Raw genomic sequence first — 19683 nt, 5'->3', positions numbered from 1 at the left:
AGAATAATTCCTTAAAGTAGAATATTTTAAATAGTATTCCTTCCAAATTCTACATTAATTTCCTACTCTTGAATGAAGTTGTGCAAACTGTGGGAATTAATTTAAGTTTTTGTTCCCCATAGACTATACCCATAACCTTTGAGAAGAAATGAGTCTTACTTAAAGTATGGCAGTGATGCTGTTTTTCTCTGAAAATCATCACTCTTGTCCTTAGATCTTTGACGGACAGAACGTTCCACAGAGGATGGTGGACGGCTGGAATGCGTTCTTTTTCGACGACCTAGACGAACTGGTGAGCGTCTCTGTGATTATTTGACCAATTATGTCTCCAGTGGGGCTTTGTCTAAGGTTGGACGTTGTACATGAGGTATTTAACACATTGACTGCCACGCTTCTATCCATCAATGTATGATCACTGCCACCAGTCTAAGCCTATGGAGATGTTCACCTTCTTTGCAGGGCTATAACTTTTTAAATTGTATTGCTAAATTGACATTACTATGGCCCATTCAACATCGATTATCTATCGTTCAGGATGTAGGAACGTTATACTTTTTCATTCATAGATTCTTCCAAAAATACCGTCTAGAATATAAGTATGTTTTTATCGTTTTCTGCAGTAATTCCTAGAACGTGAGTTATAGGCATAAACTCATATATAGATTATCAACTGCCGTTTATTGCCGGTACACGCTATATTAAAAATGTCAACTGTACATCCTAAACGTTATGACTCATCATGCGCGGATGAACGGGGGGGGGGGTCGTAGGGCTGGGCGATATGACTAAAAACGTTATCGCGATAAAATTATTAAATTATTTTCATATAATTCGATATCGATAATTATTGTCGATATAATGTATGTCAAGTTTAATTAACTTATTATGCTGCTGCGAATGTCTCGAGTCGAGTTGATGTCGTCATCAGTCCGCGCACGTTAGAAGTTAGCCGACAAGCGGAATATCTCATGGCAATGTAATAAATATGACACTAAAATACTCTCTTCCGCCACAATATATTGAAACGACGTCCACTGTATACCCCACACTACTATGAACGTGGCCTCAGAATTCACAGCGCACACATACTCTGCACGTAAATATATAAAACGTCGCCGTGCAAGCTAGTTAGCCTAGCCAGCCTGTTGTCTTATTATGCTGCTGCGAATGTCTCGAGTCGAGTTGATGTCGTCATCAGTCCGCGCACGTTAGAAGTTGATGACATGGCTGTCATCATACCTCAATGACCGCTCCTACCAAGTGTCATGGAGAGGGACCCTGTCGGCCACCCGCCCCCTGCGGACGGGTGTCCCCCAGGGCTCGGTTTTAGGACCCCTTCTCTTCTCCCTCTACACTAAATCACTGGGTAACATTATCACGTCTCATGGCTTCTCCTACCATTGTTATGCCGACGATACTCAACTCTTCCTCTCCTTCCCTCCCTCAGATATCCACGTCTCTGTGCGGATCTCGGCCTGTCTGTCCGACATCTCAGCCTGGATGACGTCCAACCACCTCAAACTGAACCTAAGCAAAACAGAATTGCTCCACCTGCCGGCCAAATCCTCCCCCCTAACCGACCTTTCAATCACAGTCGAGAATGCAGCTGTGACTGCGTCCCCGACCGCCAAGAACCTTGGTGTTGTCCTCGACGACCAGTTGAACTTCTCTGCTCACATCGCAGCGACGACCAGAACCTGCCGATTCCTCCTGAGCAACGTCAGAAGGATACGCCCCTTCCTGACAAAAGAAGCCACCCAACTCCTCGTCCAATCAACAGTCATCTCCCGCCTCGACTACTGCAATGCACTGCTCGCTGGCCTCCCGGCCACTGCCACTAAGCCTCTTCAACTCATTCAGAACGCAGCGGCCCGCCTGATCTCAAACCTACCGAAGTCGGCCCATGTCACCCCACTTCTTAGGGACCTGCACTGGCTCCCCATTGCTGCACGAATCCGCTTCAAGGCCCTCGACCTAGCATACCGTGCGGCAAAGGGAACCGCTCCCGCCTACCTCCGGTCAATGGTCTCTAACTACACACCCTCAAGACCCCTACGCTCTGCATCTTCTGGCCGCCTCAGACCTACTCCTATCCAAGCTCCGGGAGGGTCATCAAAGAGAAGTCGCCTATTCTCAGTCCTTGCCCCACAATGGTGGAATGAACTACCTACCCCAGTTAGGACAGCCGAATCACGTCCAATCTTTCGCCGTCGACTAAAGACGCACTTCTTCAACCATTATCTGAATTAAAAAAAAAAAAAAAAAAAAAAAAAAAAAAAATCGAACCCTAACTAACCGTACTGTCATGCACTTGTCCTAATAAACTAACCTACACTGTAGCACTCAACACTTTGATGAACATTGTTGCTCAGCTGATAGAGTTGTGCCCTTCCTGATGGCTTGTCGTACAGAACTTGTAAGTCGCTTTGGATAAAAGCGTCAGCTAAATGACTAAATGTAAATGTAAATGTAAGTTAGCCGACAAGCGGAATATCTCATGGCAATGTAATAAATATGACACTAAAATACTCTCTTCCGCCACAATATATTGAAACGACGTCCACTGTATACCCCACACTACTATGAACGTGGCCTCAGAATTCACAGCGCACACATACTCTGCACGTAAATATATAAAACGTCGCCGTGCAAGCTAGTTAGCCTAGCAAGCCTTGTTGTTGAGTGAGTCCTACCTCTCTACCCAGAGGTGCAGCGCTGGGTCTCCTTCCTGGTCTCCTTCGCTCTCGGCCATCTCCTTCACCGATTGGTTGTTAGTGCGTGCTCATATCCAAGCTTGGAAAATCGATATATCGAAACTTTGCGACCACGTTTCATGTTTATTTCGAGGAAATAATTTATCGCGATTGTAGCTGAGGGGTACAATTCCCTGACTGTATTGTTAGATATGATATTTAATACCACTACCTCATGTACTTTAACTTCTGGCCACCCAGTACAAGATATAAGTATGATGAACACTTTCCCACCTGATGAAACGAACCAACACAAATGGACCAAATCGAATATTTAATACAGCAAAGGGTGTACACAATATTCACTTAATTACATTTATGATTTGAAATGTTAAGTATGCACTTTTATGGCAAATGAGTATTCGTAGGTAAATCAACATTGAATGTCCAATCTCTGGTTGCGCAGGGAGTAAGTATACAACCTGGAATATTTAGGAAACGATAGCGATAGTACTTAAATAATTATAGCTGGATACACTAAGGGGGGGAGGGGGTCCCGCTGGTTGTAATACAGTAGGAGGGGGGGGTTAGAGAAGTCGCTGGCGGTATCCCATCTGGCCGACGGTGTCTTGGGAGAATCCAAAGTCTTAGACCCAGTGCCCACAGAACCTCGGGCCGTAGACGAACACAGCTGGACCCTCTGTGGAACGGTATCTGCCGGTCCACAACGGAGAGACGTGGTGCGACCTCACGTGTAGAGCGCCGCCTCACCTGTAGTCCTCTCCGGGGGGTAATTCCAACACTCGACAGTGTTGGCCTTTATCCATGGAATAATCAAAGCACATAAAGCATAATCCAAGAGCCGTGGAAGGCTCGCCGTCGTCGGGTAGAGTAATCCAATATACAGGTCCAGTCGCTCTTGACCCGGAGCTCCTCGGATGCAATCACCACTAGGGGTCTGACCAGCCTGGATAAGCGTCCAGATAACGTCAGGAACGATGGGGGTACTGATAACTGTAGAACTCGAACCGAACGATGCACCATACATAAATAGACTATTATTAGCTTAATAGAATACGTCCAACTCGACGGTATGGTGCCAAACTATGACCATTCAACTATTAATCTACACGATATCTCAATGCCTATTCTGGGCCAAGTAGGCCTTACTACACCGCACGTGCTTCGTGGGGAGGCTTTTGCGTCTGTCACTCTGTTGGAGGGTAAAGAACTGGACTAAAAAGAAAGTTCTACTTTACGAGCGTCATATATATATGCGCTATGAACAAATAGTACCACACGTATTTCGCCCGGCATATTACTGAGCGGAACTGGGGGCTGCCTCGACATGTTAGGCGGCACGATTGAACTTGAACCTAGGGGTATGGCAACCTGGCGCCAGGTTCTAGTCCAATGGTAGAATGAAACTATTATGGGCTGTTTAGTAGAAACGGGGATATTCAATGCATATTGTACAAGGAATATACAGGGGATATCAAACGATATACAAATACAATTAAATATATATATATAAATAAATATACATATTCGGTTTAATCTGATCCTTCACAACAGCGATAGTTATCGTTATCGTTTTATCGCCCAGCCCTAGGGGGTCGTTTATAATTCCGTGATCGTCAGTAAATGCTTTATGTAGTATGGGTTGATTTATTGATCAGATGGTTTGTAAATAAAGAAATGTACAATCTCCTTGAAAATAACGTTTCCACGTCTACAACATTCCTCTCCTTAACACTTTTGAGTGCCAGCCGTGTTTTCCTATTTACCCCCTTGAGTGCCACCACCCACTTCAATGATAGAGCTCTCATATTTGCAAACGCATAAACTGTCTTAAATGATGGCTATGTGTCTAATCTGGCCGTTGCTTATCAATGACTTGTTTGCAGTCAACATTGTCGAAACTGATTGTTTTTTAATCTGTTCATTTCCGTTTTATACCATTTTGAAAAACGCTTGTTTTTTTTTATTTCAGGAAAATATAAAGATTCTGTGATAATCGCCCTTTACTGGAATATTCTGGAATACACAAAACGTAATTTTTCTCCAAAAAGATTATTCCAATTCCTGATCGCTATTCCAAATATCGATCGTGTTTATTGATCCAACGCTGAGAATAAGGAATCTATTTTACCAGTCTTAAAATAATCAGAGCTGTTTTCACAGATATCAGCATGTGCCGTATGTGTGTGTGCGCTGATCAGGAAATGAGAGAATAGATTTTTCAGCTCGCTTCTCTAGCGTGCATAAGTACACAACACATACTATCGATAATCTAGCGTTTATTTGAAAACTATTCATAAATAGGCAGAAAAATGTCGTTTTGTGTATTCCAGAATATTCCAGTAAAGGCCGTTTATCACAGAATCTTTATATTTTCCTGAAACGTTCAAGAAAACGAGGGTTTTACAAAATGGTATAAAACGGAAATGAACCGATTATTTAAAGAAAAAATCCGTTTCGAAAATGTTGACTGTAGGGCTGACCTTCGAATTTTTTTTGGCAATCGAAGCTTCGGGGCCGAGCTTCGATTTTAATTCGAAGCTTCGAATTAAAAAGAAATTATAATTTTTCTTTTTTTTATATATATATATATATATATATATATATATATATATATATATATATATATATATATATTTTTTATCTTATGTTGTGGGACTTGTACAGCACTTTGGTAAACTTTGTTGTTTTTAAATGTGCTCTATAAATAAAGTGGATTGGATTAATGAATTAAGTAGCCCCTTTCGTGACTGTGACGCAGCCAACACGGCTGTGTGATTTAATTCAAGGTGGATCGCTGTTGTCGTTTGAACAACTTCAGATTTCATGGGAACTACCAATCCCCCAAATCAAGAATGTTTAAGATGAATGAAGTAAGATTTAGATTATTTGAAATATGGCCTGTGTAGACTAAACTATGCACAGAATTATGTCAGTCTACAAGGTCCGGCAATGTAGACCTTGTAGACTCCACTACAGACCAATTATCAGTGAATGTTCATGCATTTTTAAGAAGGGCTACTTCCACAAAAAAACAAAGAACTCACCAAAACATCTCAGTAGCAGCTTATCTAAATGTTCTATTTCATATATGGAGATTCATATTTATTTATGTATTGCATGCATTTCTACATTTTATTTCCTATTTTGTTTATTCATCCCAGTATCTTTCTTTCTTATGTAAGGCATTTACATTCACATTTACATTTAGTCATTTAGCTGACGCTTTTATCCAAAGCGACTTACAAGTTCTGTACGACAGGTCATCAGGAAGGATACAACTCTATCAGCTGAGTAACAATATTCATCAAAGTGTTGTGTGTTACAGTGTAGGTTAGTTTATTAGGACAAGTGCATGACAGTAAGGTTAGTTAGGGTTAGATTTTTATTTTATTTTAATTTTATTTCAGATAATGGTTGAAGAAGTGCGTCTTTAGTCGACGGCGAAAGATTGGGCGGGATTCGGCTGTCCTAACTGGGGTGGGTAGTTCATTCCACCATTGTGGGGCAAGGACTGAGAATAGGCGTGTAGGTGGTTTTGAGGATGATATCCTTCAAACAGGCAATAGTGATGATATCATTTGGGCAGTGCTGAGCTGGGTTACTTTCCTCCAGTGTATTTGTCCCCCGGCCCCACCCAATGGCCCCATTCACACACACACACACGCACACACACACACACACACACCGAAGTAATAAAAAAAAAATTGAAGTTTTTGTTTGAATTTTTTTTTAACTTCGATTTTTTTTTTTATGTTCGAAGCTTGTGCCATCGAACGAAGCTTCGAAGTATTTAAGACAGCCCTAGTTGACTGCAAACAAGTCATTGATAAGCGACGGCCAGATTAGACACATAGCCATAATTTAAGACATAGTTTATGCATTCACAATGCCATCATTGAAGTGGGTGCTGGCATTCAACCATGTTTTGAGACGGGGACCCGTGGCATCCAAAGTGTTAAGTGTTCAAGAATCTAATCTTTTACCGTATAAAAAAAGTTTGATTTGCGGATAGAAAATTATTTTGGAACTTTATTACTTAAAGGTGCTATACTGGGTTGTAAAGGTACACGTTTCAGTACTGGATCTTAGGTTCAGTACGACTGTGTACCGAACGAATACAATGGTATGTTAACCACTAACGACCGCCCACCGGGGACTGTTTTTTTCACAATCTAATATAATATATATATAATTTTTTTTAACAAGTTGATTATTAATTTCAATATAGAATATTCGTTGACATCCCTACAAGTACAATTAGTTACTGCACACTACATCACCCCTGAGTGGAACATGGAAAGCCAAACTTTCCCCCACTGTACCGAAAACCCGTACCGAACCGTGACTTCAAAACCGAGGTATGTACCGAACTGTGGTTTTTGTGTACTGTTGCACCCTATGCTATAGATTAGATAGATTTTTTTTAAATGTTACTCGTCCTTTCGGACAAGTTATGTTTTTGTAGATTTTTATTGGTTTTTAACTACCGGGCAGTCTGGTAGAGAGAGAGAGAGAGAGAGAGAGAGAGGAGGAGGAATGGGAGACGGAGCAGGGGAAGACATTCGGCAAAGAACGCCGGGTCCGGGAATCGAACCCGTGTCGGCCGTGTTGCGACCACTTGGGCGCCCCAAGATCGATTTTTTTTAATGTTCGTAAATAGTAATCATTAAAAAAAAAATGTGCTGTCAATCGATTAATATATTTAATCTGATTAATCGCATGATTGTCCATAGTTAACTCGCGATTAATCGCTTTTTTGTTAAATCTTTTTTATCTACCTTAAACGGATCTTTTTCAAGTTCCAAGTTTTAATACTCTTATCAACATTAGAGTCAACAAATGCTTGCTTTATGCAGCCATTTAACACAAAAGGATGACCCTCATGCATTGCAAATTTGCATCAAATTCAAAACAGAGTGATGCACAAAATAACTTAAAAGAAAAGAATCATTTAAAACAATGAATAAAGTGTGCATGAAATAATAGGGGAAAGAAAATGTTAGGAACTTGTTACATTCACCCACACAGGCTGAGTACTCACCCCCCCCCCTCTCTCTCTCACACACACAGACACACACACACACACACCTACACACCTACACACCTACACGCACACACACACACACTTTGAGTCAGAAAGTTATTTGTGAGTTAAAAAAGAATAGTGGCGTTAATAGAATCGTGCGTTAATACCGCGTTAACTTTAACAGCCTTAAAAAAAATACATCCACAGAGCTTTTTAGAAAGGTGCAGAATAAAACTTTTTCAACCAAATTTGTTTTGATTTAATGAATGTATCGGAGGGTCCAACATTTATGCTGTTTACATGTACTATGTATCCCTCCCTACTTCCATTTCCCCACGTGGAATGCACCTGATTGTATATAATGACATGATGTTGCTCTAGTGCGACATCTAGTGGCTGAATGTTATCTACAGCAGTGGTTCTCACTGGTCTAGCCTCGGGACCCCACATTTTTGAACCACTATGATTTATATAAAAAAAAAAGTGCAACAAAAGTGCAACTAGGGCTAAAAACACAATGAAATAAAATAATAATAATAATAAATAATAAATAATATATCCGTCTTAGCTTAACATCCCAGGGAACTTTTGTTTAAAAAATTTGTAAAAAAGAAAAAATTTACACACACATCCGCGACCCGACCCACCAGTTGAGAAACACTCATCTACAGCACTTTTTTTTTATGTCATATAATGTCTACAGCACCTGTGACGTTAAGTAAATAAGAATGTTTCTCCCGCCGACACACAGCGCCGCCGTTTGCCGGAGCTGCAGCAGAACAAGGAGTCCGTCGGTGAGCTGTGGCTCGGCCTGCTGCGCTTCTACACAGAGGAGTTTGACTTCAAGGAGCACGTCATCAGCATACGACAGCGGAAGCGCCTCACCACCTTCGAGAAACAGTGGACCTCCAAGTGCATAGCTATCGAAGGTAATTGAATGACGCAAGACTGCTCGGCTACCCTCTGTTTTACACCCCGCTACTAATGTTTCTAAATCTCACCCTCTGGGACTCTTGTGACGTCCGGAGTCTGATGACGAGAAAAGTTAAATCTGTGCATGCTCTTTTAAAATCTCACGACATTTGAAATGTGATCCGTGTCTGGTGTGCAGGGACACACTGGAAACCATGAGACACCCAGAAATGTTTTTTTAAACTATAATAATTATCGGTTTCACCCACTGGTTTCCTCCAGTGATATCAGAGTAAACACTGAGCTAATGAATTTCCAAGTAATGATAAATAACTAACATTACAGGAAATGGGAGGCTAAGACCCCCTTATAGGCCCCCTTATATGTTTTACTTCCCACACACAAACTTCGTACCCAGGCACCAGAAGCTCTTTCCAGCGAGAGCCAGAAGCTCAACCCTTTCACTGCTGCACTACCAAACGGTTAACCCTTTCACTGCGACAATACACAGAAGGTTAACCCTTTCACTGCGGCAATACACAGAAGGTTAACCCTTTCACTGCCACACATAGAAATGGTTAACCTTCTGTAGTGTGGCAGTGAAAGGGTTAATGATGTCATGGTCAGTGCCACTCACTCACTCACCCACTTGTTTTTCTCCTCAGATCCCTTCGACTTGAACCACAATCTTGGTGCCGGAGTCTCTCGGAAAAGTAAGTCCTACAGCAACTTTGGTAAAAAAATGCTTAAAGGTAGACTCTTCTAATGCTGTCGAAACGGTGACATCCAGGCAAAAGAGCCCCGCCTGGTACTGTGCTTTGTTTACTTTTTTTTGTTTTGGTCTGATGTGCGGTTTGGAATAGAACTTTTTATACTGTGAACTTCTCCAAAGCTCTCTCCAAAGCCTGAGATGAGCATAAAGTGCAGACAGAGATACTGTATAAAGCGAGCATAAAAAAGGTACCAGCAAGGTAAGACAAATCACAGTTTTTCACATTAGGATCTAACATCCCAATAGGCCTCTCTGTTTACGGTTTGATTCAGTTTAAAAATATGCAGTAATAATAAAATGGAATAGACTGAGTAAAAAAGTGTGATAAAATAGTTCAATAAAAAAAGGCATATTGGGACTCGGAAAGTGCAGTACCGGCCAGATCCTGGTAGTGGCACTGTCTCGAGAATGCAGTAATCCTTGTTTCAGACCTGGTAGGGCTGTCTTAAATACTTCGAAGCTTCGAAGCTTCATTCGATGGCACGAGCTTCGAACATTAAAAAAGAAATCGAAAGATCTTGCGCCTCCATTCCAATGAAACGCAAGTAAGCGGCGCCTTCCCGCCTCCATTCCAATTAAACGAAAGTAAGCGGCGCCTTCCCGCCTCCATTCCAATGAAACAAAAGTAAGCAGCGCCTCGACTCCACCTCTCTACAACAAGCACGTGGAGATTATCTGTGTTGAAAACAACAAGGACATGTGCAGCAGACATGTCGACGAAGAAGCGAAGCAATGCCGTTTGTTATTTAAGACTATGTCGGACAGATTTGTGTTCATTGTGCTGCTTTTTTAAAGTGTCCCGACCCATATAAAAATATGTCTCCGTCTGGAGGAGGGATATACCAGACCTGGAAAGTGATTTTGATTGGCAAGAAGCCTGGGCAAATGTTCGACTCACATCAAGGAACCCGGATCATCAACAAATCAATCTTAACTATATTCACAGGACATACTTGACTCCTATAAGACTGAAAAAAATGGGTCTTATACAAGACTCCAAATGCTCTTTATGTACAAATGGGGACGAGGGGACTGCCCATCAGTTAAGATATTCTGGAAAGAGGTGACCCAGCAATTATCAAATCTCTTAACTTGGAATATACCTGTACACCCCTCTGTATTACTGCTGAATGATGTTTTTGAGTGTGCAGTACATCCACAGCTAAAGAGATTGGTTTTATCGGGTATCACAGTGGCTAAAAAGCTGATAGCATCACAATGGTTTCAACCGGAAAAAATTTGCCGAAACGTCTGGATTATTACATATCTCGATGTGATCTATCAAGAAATATCTACAGCAAGAATTTTGGCTCTCAATGAATCCAAAATGACATTGTGGTTAGAAGTGGTGGAGAAAATAAAAGCTAGCATATAATGGTAATGTCTGGTTAGGAGCGAGGGAAAATGGATGGATTATCCAATGGGGGGTCCGGGAGGGGGGGGTACGAGCTGGAGCATGTGTGTAGGTTTTTAGATAACAGGTATTAAGGGTATATCCTATATAAGACAATTAACTAAAATGTGATTTCATTGGATGTGCACTGTCAACTAATGCTTGTATATCTTATCGTGTGTTGTCATGTTTGTTTATGTGTTTGTTTAAAAAATTATAAAAAAATAAAATACAAAAAAATATGTCTTAATAAAACGTGCTTAATTAAGTCTAATTCTGCCTTTGTCTCTATCAACTACATATAAATATTTATATAATTGTTTGCTTGATAGACGAAGGTTGCAACATAATTATGTAATGTCATGTCGTTGGCTGTGAGAGCAGCCCCACTGCACCCAGGCAGCGCAGCCGAGTGAAACCTTGTTGGCTGCGTCACAGTCATGAAATGGACTACTTAATTAATTAATCCAATCCACTTTATTTATAGAGCACATTTAAAAACAACATTTACCAAGTGCTGTACAAGTCCCACAACATAAGATAAAAATATATATATATATATAATTATTCCCCCCCCCCCCTTTGAAGGTCAGCCCTAAGACCTGGTGCCTGATCGGGCCTTGTTCTCATAGCCATCCACCCGGTCAGCGTATGATGTTGTAATAACGAATGCCGTTATTGGTAATCAATAATCAGAAACTACTTCCCCCGCCCCCCTTTCATGCATTCATGGTGGAACATGATACCGATCATATGCATTTTTATTTTTAACTCTAGCTTGTGTAGGGACAAAACGCCATACATTTTAACGTTATTAGCTTAGCGCCCTATAACTAGCCTTGCAGGAATTATCCCAGACCATTCTGATATAACGCTCGTATTCACGACGCTATAAAACGGGAACGTATTGATGAAACAATTATTTCTTTATGGCATATTGAAGGGAAGGTTTATACTGTCAATTGACAATGGACACATAGCAATAATATAAAATATAGATTTAGCTCTACAAACAACCTCACGCACAGTGAAAAGTTATAATGAAAAGCTGGCGTTATAGAACAACAGAGCAGTGCATCACCCTTAACTTTGAGTTTCTTTACAAACTTCAGTTCTAAATTACAACAGCAGTGCATCGCTCTTAACGAAATTACAGTGCATAAGAGGTAGTGAGATCAAATTAGCATAGAACTGACACATGAATTTGATAGGAAGTGCATAAAAGTAGGCAGAATAAGAATAGTGAAGGTAAAATACAATTTGTGTCAAGATATCAAGTCTCCCTGATGTTTCATTTAAATGCCTTAGCAAAGAGAGAAGCTGTCTTTTGAAGATATCTAGCGAGTTGTGCCATAGTGCCATAGTTTTGGGGCGTCGTTTATAAAGGCTGCATCACCGATCCTCTTTTGACTGTTTCTGGGAGCCTCTAGTAGTCCAGCAGCTGATGATCGCAGCGTTCTACTGAAATCCAATCCGCACATCGACAAAAACAAAAGTTGTAAACAAAGCGCAGTACCAATAGAAGGGCTCTTTTGCCTAGATGTCGCTGTTTGACGACATAACGACATTTAGTGTAGTTTATATAACGGCCATTTTGTTATTTTGGAATGATTTTTATATATATATATATATATATAATATTTGTTTAAACCAGAAAGTTAGCATTGGATTTCATTATGTCCCAAGTGGACTAGGTCTGTCTGGTTTAACAAAGGCGTGCAGGCCGGGCTGTAGACCTAGATGCGGTTACAAAGTGGAACAGAGGTTTGTCCTCTGCATGACGTGCTGAACTCTGTGCCAGCACATTTGACAGTTGCGTTATTTGAAAAATAGCAGGACGCGGACTGCTGCGCGCCCTAATAATCCCCCCACTGTGGGTGTCCTTCAGAAAGTCATGTTTCCCCTCCTAATTAATGTATTTTGAGTTTTATTTTTTGTTCTCCTCCAAAACCTGGACGCCTGTCAAAAAAATAGAACAGAGCTGAAAACGGCCCCTCTGAGACTTCTGTGTTTTCTTCCTCCAGTGACCAACTTCATCATGAAGGCCTTCATTAACGGGAGGAAGCTGTTTGGTACTCCGTTCTACCCCCAGCCGAGCATGGAGGCGGTAGGTTGCACACAGGATCCACTGCACTATAGCATGATGCAAACATGTGTGTTTAACCCTTTCCGTGTGTATGTTTAATATTTTTTTTTAATGTTCTAACTTTAGAACTTCCATAGTTGAAAATGCCCATTCTCCTACGCAGAGAGTTCCACTTTTTGCGTTCTACTGTCAAACATCTCTGCCCAGAGAGGAAGTAAACTAACCGGTGCTACCTATACTCTCTATATATATATACCCTATTATTTACCCTTAACATATTTAATAAATAATAAATATATCATTGTCCCCCCCCCATATTTCTTTGTCTCTTTTTATAAATAAATAAAATTACAAAAAAGTGTAATAATCAACTTTCATGGCTTCTGTGCAGCCTTCACTGTGTCCACCGGGGTGGTCCTTAAAAAGTCTTAAAATGTGTTAAATGAATTCTTACTAATTTAAAGGTCTTTTTAAAAAAGCATTTCTGTTTGTGATGGTCTTTAATATGTATTTATTGAATGCTATAAGCAGGGTCCAAAATTAACACCAGGCACAAAATTCATGTAAAGTGAATTTTTGGCAAAGAAAATCAATAAGAGTTCAATTGGAATGCCTCATTATCACGTTACAATCTTTGGTTTTTGCCATTCGTGTTCTCAAACTTTGTCCTTCATGATCACCGTCCACTCTCACGTCATTGGCTATTGCATCTGTGTGGATGGTCTGGCCACTATGGAGCTAGCCAATTACTAATCCCCCCTGGCTGAGGGCTCTCCCTATCTGCTCATATAGCCATTTCTCCAGCTAATCTGTATTTCAGAGCTAGTCTCATTCATGATCCTTAACGGGTGTCGTTGCAGCCATCACCTGAACTGCCAGTGCTGTGCTGGTGATTCTCATCATGCGGCCCCTCGCGTATTCCCTATTCAGATTATAAATACAAGGAACAATATAGGTTAAATGATGTGTAGGGAATATTGCCCGGGTAGAAAATGGTCTAACTCCACCAAATATGTTGCTGTAAAAAGTAGGGCAATAATCAGTGCAATCTACAAGAGAAGGTTTACTAGGTTCAGGCTAAACATGACTGTTCTTATTTTGCATCTAGGATGGGGATTTACCTGTTTATTTAAAAGCCACTATAATAATACAGCTGGGGTTTAAATGACCGTTGGCATAGAAATAGGCATTTTCTACCTTGATATAGTCTCAACATGGCCAGCCCAACCATAGAAGCCACACTCTTACAGATAGCACTATAACACACTATTATGAAAAGTAGGCTTTTTGTAGGTCAGCCAAAGAAGTTAATTTCAGACTCTGGCTGTAGGACTATTGTAGTGATTAATATCATTAAGGACGAATATATTTGTTCACATTAATAAACATATTTGGACAAATGGTTGTTAAAGTCGACCAGTGATTGTTATTTTGCCTTGTTCCATTTTGAACTGCATATTTACTCATAAATAACTAATAAATACGGTATTGCTTCACTGTAATTGTGTTGCTAGGGAACAGCTTGGGCCCAGTATATTTCCTGTCCGTTATTGATATTTGCACAACACTGCAACTGGAAATAAACTTGGGTCAATTTAGATTGTTTACAGTATGTTGTTAGGGAGTAAGTTGCAACCGTTGATATTTTCACATTTATTGCGTATTTTCTTTTTTGCAAAATTGGCAACATTGTATTGCAAAAACTGGCATTAAAATGTCTTAAAAAGTCTTGCATTTAAATTGCTGAAACTTGTAGACATGCTGGTCCATGGACACGATGATGAGCACACTGGAGCCGACTGGATAGCAAGTGCAACAACGTATAACGTCCGTGCGGAACCAATGTCCCAACACCAACAACAGTTCCGTGGGTGAACTCATTGAGCATAGTTGTCAATTAATGATACTAATCTATACAATCACCTGTTGTTGAATAAATACCATTACTTTCTAGTTATTACTCAAAAACGGTATATATAAAACAGTATATTATGTAGCTAAAAAAAATTTAAGTTTTATAATTTATATAATATACAATTTTTTTTCTTTTTAATTTATGCACTGGCACACTGATCAGTACTCGTTATCGGCCGATACCCAAAGCTTCGGAATCGGATCGGGAAGGAAAAAATTGTATCAGAACATCTCTATTACAAAGTCTACATATCATATAGCATGTAACAACAAAAGTTACATGACGGTCACAGTGTAACTCCTCTCTGTTCGACAAATAATGCAGACGTTCAGGTTGAGCTCAAGTGCATTTACTGGGCAACAACCTCTTCAAATCACAGAACAGACTGCCTTACAAAAGGCTTTAAACAAACTTATTGTTACCAAAAAGCATTACAATAACGGCGTTGTGATCGTATAGTATGCATTTAATCCAGTAGCTCCAATAAGTCCTGCTCGCAATTTGGGGTTGACACAATTTCTCACTTGGACTAAGTCAAGGGGTCCCTGGACATGCGAAATCACAGAGGTGATGGTCCACCACAGTGGGCGAAATGGCCGCAGTCGCCAAATAAAAAATGGCTGCCTTCGACTCTCTAGGTCAGGGGTAGGCAACCCTAGGCACGCGTGTCTGCATAGGCACGCGGGGGCATTTTCATAGGCACAGGGGGGCAGCATTAAAAAAAAATTATATATATATATATATATATTTTTTTTTGCTTTGAAATATTATAGTGAAATATTTTGCACTGTTGTCGCATTTATCTTGTTGAAATCCTCCCACAGGTTCTTTTTACTACCACATATTTAATTGAGACCCTTTATTTGTTTATTATTTCAATTTAGCTGGAAATACATTGCTACATCATTCAGTAACATTTGCAGAGCCTTATGACAAAAACATTATTACGGTCACCATTGTGACCAGTGGGATTAATCAACACTTTATTATTTATTTTTCTATTTCATTGAACATTGCACATGTTAAAAGCCATTTTTTTTACTTAAAATGTGAGTATTACCAAGTCAACTTGTGTTCTTAAAACAATGACAATAAACATAGTTTTATTAGGTTGAAATAATGTGGTTGTGTACTTATTTTTCTGTTAACTTATTATGGATTGAAAACTGAAAACCTTAATGCACAGTAACTGAACTCAATATTTGTAAGTTCTGGTAATTTTATTTTTATTTTTTTTACAGTGTAGTCTTGCGATCAATCAACTTATTTACACGATATACCTCACATTCACCCTCCATTCACATCCTGGTGTTCTCCATTAGGCCTGTAGGTGGAGCTATGACAGCACACGTACAGTACACACACCGATGGTGTGTGATGTGTCCAAAAATGAATGGGCAAATGTGAGTGAAATGGTCGCACTGTATGCAGCTGTTTGTCTGCATTGCATCCCCCCCCCCAACTCAGATTTAGGGTCGATACAACCATCATAATAATATTGTTAATAATAATAACAATAATGATGTAATAATGTACAAATTATCATTAAAAATACCTGATTATGAGAAAAAAAAATTACGATGCATGGACTATTGTTGAGGCACACTAGTTACAACTATATTTCAAACAGGCACTCCATGTCAAAAAGGTTGCTGACCCCTGCTCTAGGTGAATAGGCCAAAGAAATAAAATAATAGATATCACTATGAAACTTCCCCAATTTATTACTTAAATAACAACAAATAAAAAAGGTATTGGAAGTTTTCTGAAATGTTATATTTATACATGCAAAGTAGGCATTACCTCATAAAACCTCATGTGCTAATTTGCATATACTAACTTTTTTTGTTTCAGAGAGTAAATACACATGCAATACACATGATGTTAAATGTTGGATGGCACAAAACTCTCTACAACTAAATCAAAACAAATCCGAAATAATCCTCTTCGGTCCCCCAGACGCTGTCACCACCCTTACCAACAGCCTTGGCAACCTGTCCTCCCTGGTCAAGCCGTATGTCAAGAACCTAGGGGTCATTTTTGATCCACAATTTAAATTTGACAGACAAGTAAACTCAGTGGTAAAGGCATGTTTTTTCCAACTACGCACCATTGCCAAACTCAAAGCCCTTCTCTCCCCTGCAGACCTTCAGAGAGTCATCCACGCCTTCATTTCATCTAGATTAGACTACTGCAACTCCCTCTATATAGGCATTAACCAGTCTTCCCTGTCCCGCTTACAACTGGTACAAAACGCTGCTGCCAGACTGTTGACCGGAACCCGCAAGAGAGACCACATCACCCCTGTCCTTGCCTCCCTTCATTGGCTCCCAGTACGCTACAGGATAGATTTTAAGGTTCTCCTATTTGTTTTTAAAGCCCTTAATGGTCACACACCCTCCTACATCTCAGACCTCCTATCCCCCTATTCCAACACCAGGTCCCTCAGGTCAGCCGATCAGAGGCTCCTGACAGTCCGGAGGTCTAACCTCAAGCTCAGGGGGGGCCGTGCCTTTGCTATCGCAGCCCCTGAACTGTGGAACAGCATCCCCACCTCCATTAGGCTCGCCCCCTCGATAGATGCCTTCAAATCGAGGCTCAAAACCCACTTCTACCTACTAGCCTTTCCCGTTCACTGACTCATGCCCTGTTTTTCTATGTGTTTGCCTGTGTGCCCTCCCATAAAACGGAGTGTGATTGTTGTCTATATGTATCTTGTGTATTTACCCTCTGTACAGCACTTTGGTTGACACGCGTCATGTGAAATGTGCTTTATAAATAAATTTGATTGATTGATTGATTGATTGATGCAATACCTCCATTTTGCATGATTCTTGGATGAGAAATCCATTTCTGATATTCTTATGACCATTCTGGCCGTGCCACTGGTCAAGACGGTGATCAAGGCACACACACATACTCACTGGAGATGACTGCATGAGCAAGGTTGGGACCAAACATGCAGCGTTGGTTTCTGACCCAGTGCAGTATCTGACCCACTTTGGGGAGGTCAGACCTTGTCAGAGCAGGACACAGAACTTGCAGAGAAGTACTTAGTACACGTCTGACCAGGGGCCAGGTCAAGTACGGCTGCTGAAACGTGGGGAGATATATACACCAGTGCCAGTGCTGGGATTGACTCTCCCCCCTACAACCAGTGTTGTCAGAGCTGAGGCCATATCAAACGAGGCTCCCTTCTTGTGCACAGGGCCTGCAAACTGCTGACAACAGCCAAAGAACAAGCCCCGCCTGTACGATCGGCCCCACAAGCCCCTCCTCTATGATCGGCCCCACAAGCCCCTCTACGATCGGCCCCACAAGCCCCGCCTCTACAGGGCTGTACGCTAAGCTTTTTTACTAGGGCCACAATTGCCCCTAAATGAGAGATTTAGGGGCAAAAAATATTTTTTAGGGGCACATTTTTAAATAACAATTTTACCATTATTTATATCGATTGTTTTTGATAAAAAAAAAAAAGAAAACAAATTATTTTATATAATTTTTTTTTTAATAAAATATATATATTATATAATCATACTTGTAGTTGTATTATCTGCGAGACATCGCCACCACGCAACAAGTCTAAATGCTCGCTATATGCAACCAGCTCCACTGTCTGTGTGTACTCGAGTAGCCTCCAGCTACGGCCAGGATTCCCCGGAGCTGCAGCTGGACCCTATACTGTAGCCTCCAGCTACGGCCAGGATTATCCGGCGCTGCAGCTGGACCCTATTGACTATATTCAGCGTGCCCTCAGCTCGAATACGCATCGCGACTCAGTGTTATAACTAGACATTGATATCAGGAGCTATCTGAACTATTTAGTTTAATGGGACGTTTCGTTTTGAACAGTAAGCTAACGCGAGCTATCATGCACTACTAGACTTACTGGAGCATTTGTTGATAGCTATCAGTAGCTAGCCGGCTGGCAGGCTCACCGAGTCTCACCGGGAGGGAGGAGGAGCAGCAGACGCCGCAGCTCTCTCAGTGTGTCTGAGTTCAGTTCAGTTCGGCTCACTATAGGAGGTCGAACGCGTCGAAAATATGAAGCAATACTAATGTTACTTTTCTTCATAGCTAAATCAGACAGTCAGCCAGTCTATCAGAGTGAGTGCTCAGTCGATTGTTCCCGCTGATCATACCTGCTGAGTGCTCACTGCTCAGCTCGCGTGAGTGACTGCATCGCGTCATCACACGCCTTGGATAATTTAGGAGTGAAATGCGAATGCAAGGCTTGAAAGCACTACTCGCAAGCCCGCCCCCAGATAATATTTACCAATCGCAACGGCCAATTAAAGGGGCAATTCGCGATGAGATCATCGCAGTGTACAGCCCTGCTCTACGATCTGCATCCGTCTCTGCGGTCGACGGCTCGACTTTGCTGTAAACGGCGCCAGCCCCAGTCTTAACCCCAGCCCAAGTCCTAGCCCCAGCCCAGTTTTTTTTCAGACCCCGATTTTCAGACCCGCTTCTCTTCGTGCATGACGACACATATAATATCGATAATCTAGCGTTTATTTGAAAACTATTCATAAATCAAGCGACAAATGGCACGATTTCTAAGGAAATACATTTAAGCTCGATTTCCTGGAGTTTATTGAGATGAGACGGAACGCTCTAGAAATATATTGATATTCATCACGGTATAAAATGGAAATCGTCTCCCGGATCATATTGCACCCATTGGAATGGACTCAATGAAAATGCATGTGAAAAAAAAACTCCGGATTCCACATTTTACTTCTCAGGCATGTAACCCGAGACTATTGCATTCATTGGGGCAACCGAAAGCAGCATGGATTATCTGTTTCAAGGTCTAATGTTGGATCAATAAACGCGATGGAATGGCGATCAGGAATTGG

General features: G+C 41.0%; 1 protein-coding gene across 1 annotated transcript in view; it reads left to right on the top strand.

The window, feature by feature from the left end:
* The window catches only part of tut4 (terminal uridylyl transferase 4), a 110568-nt gene that overhangs the window by 63758 nt on the left and 27127 nt on the right, over positions 1-19683 (top strand). Inside the window, exons 22-25 of the mRNA XM_084308379.1 lie at positions 215-292; positions 8495-8672; positions 9321-9368; positions 12845-12927. Coding sequence (XP_084164505.1) covers positions 215-292; positions 8495-8672; positions 9321-9368; positions 12845-12927 — 387 coding nt within the window. The remainder of the gene's footprint in view (positions 1-214; positions 293-8494; positions 8673-9320; positions 9369-12844; positions 12928-19683) is intronic.

This window comes from Notolepis coatsorum (genome assembly GCF_963971535.1).
Source record: "Notolepis coatsorum genome assembly, chromosome: 2".
NCBI lineage: Eukaryota > Metazoa > Chordata > Actinopteri > Aulopiformes > Paralepididae > Notolepis > Notolepis coatsorum.
The sequence above is the reverse complement of the archived record's forward strand: the minus strand, read 5'-3'. Positions and strand labels throughout refer to the sequence as shown.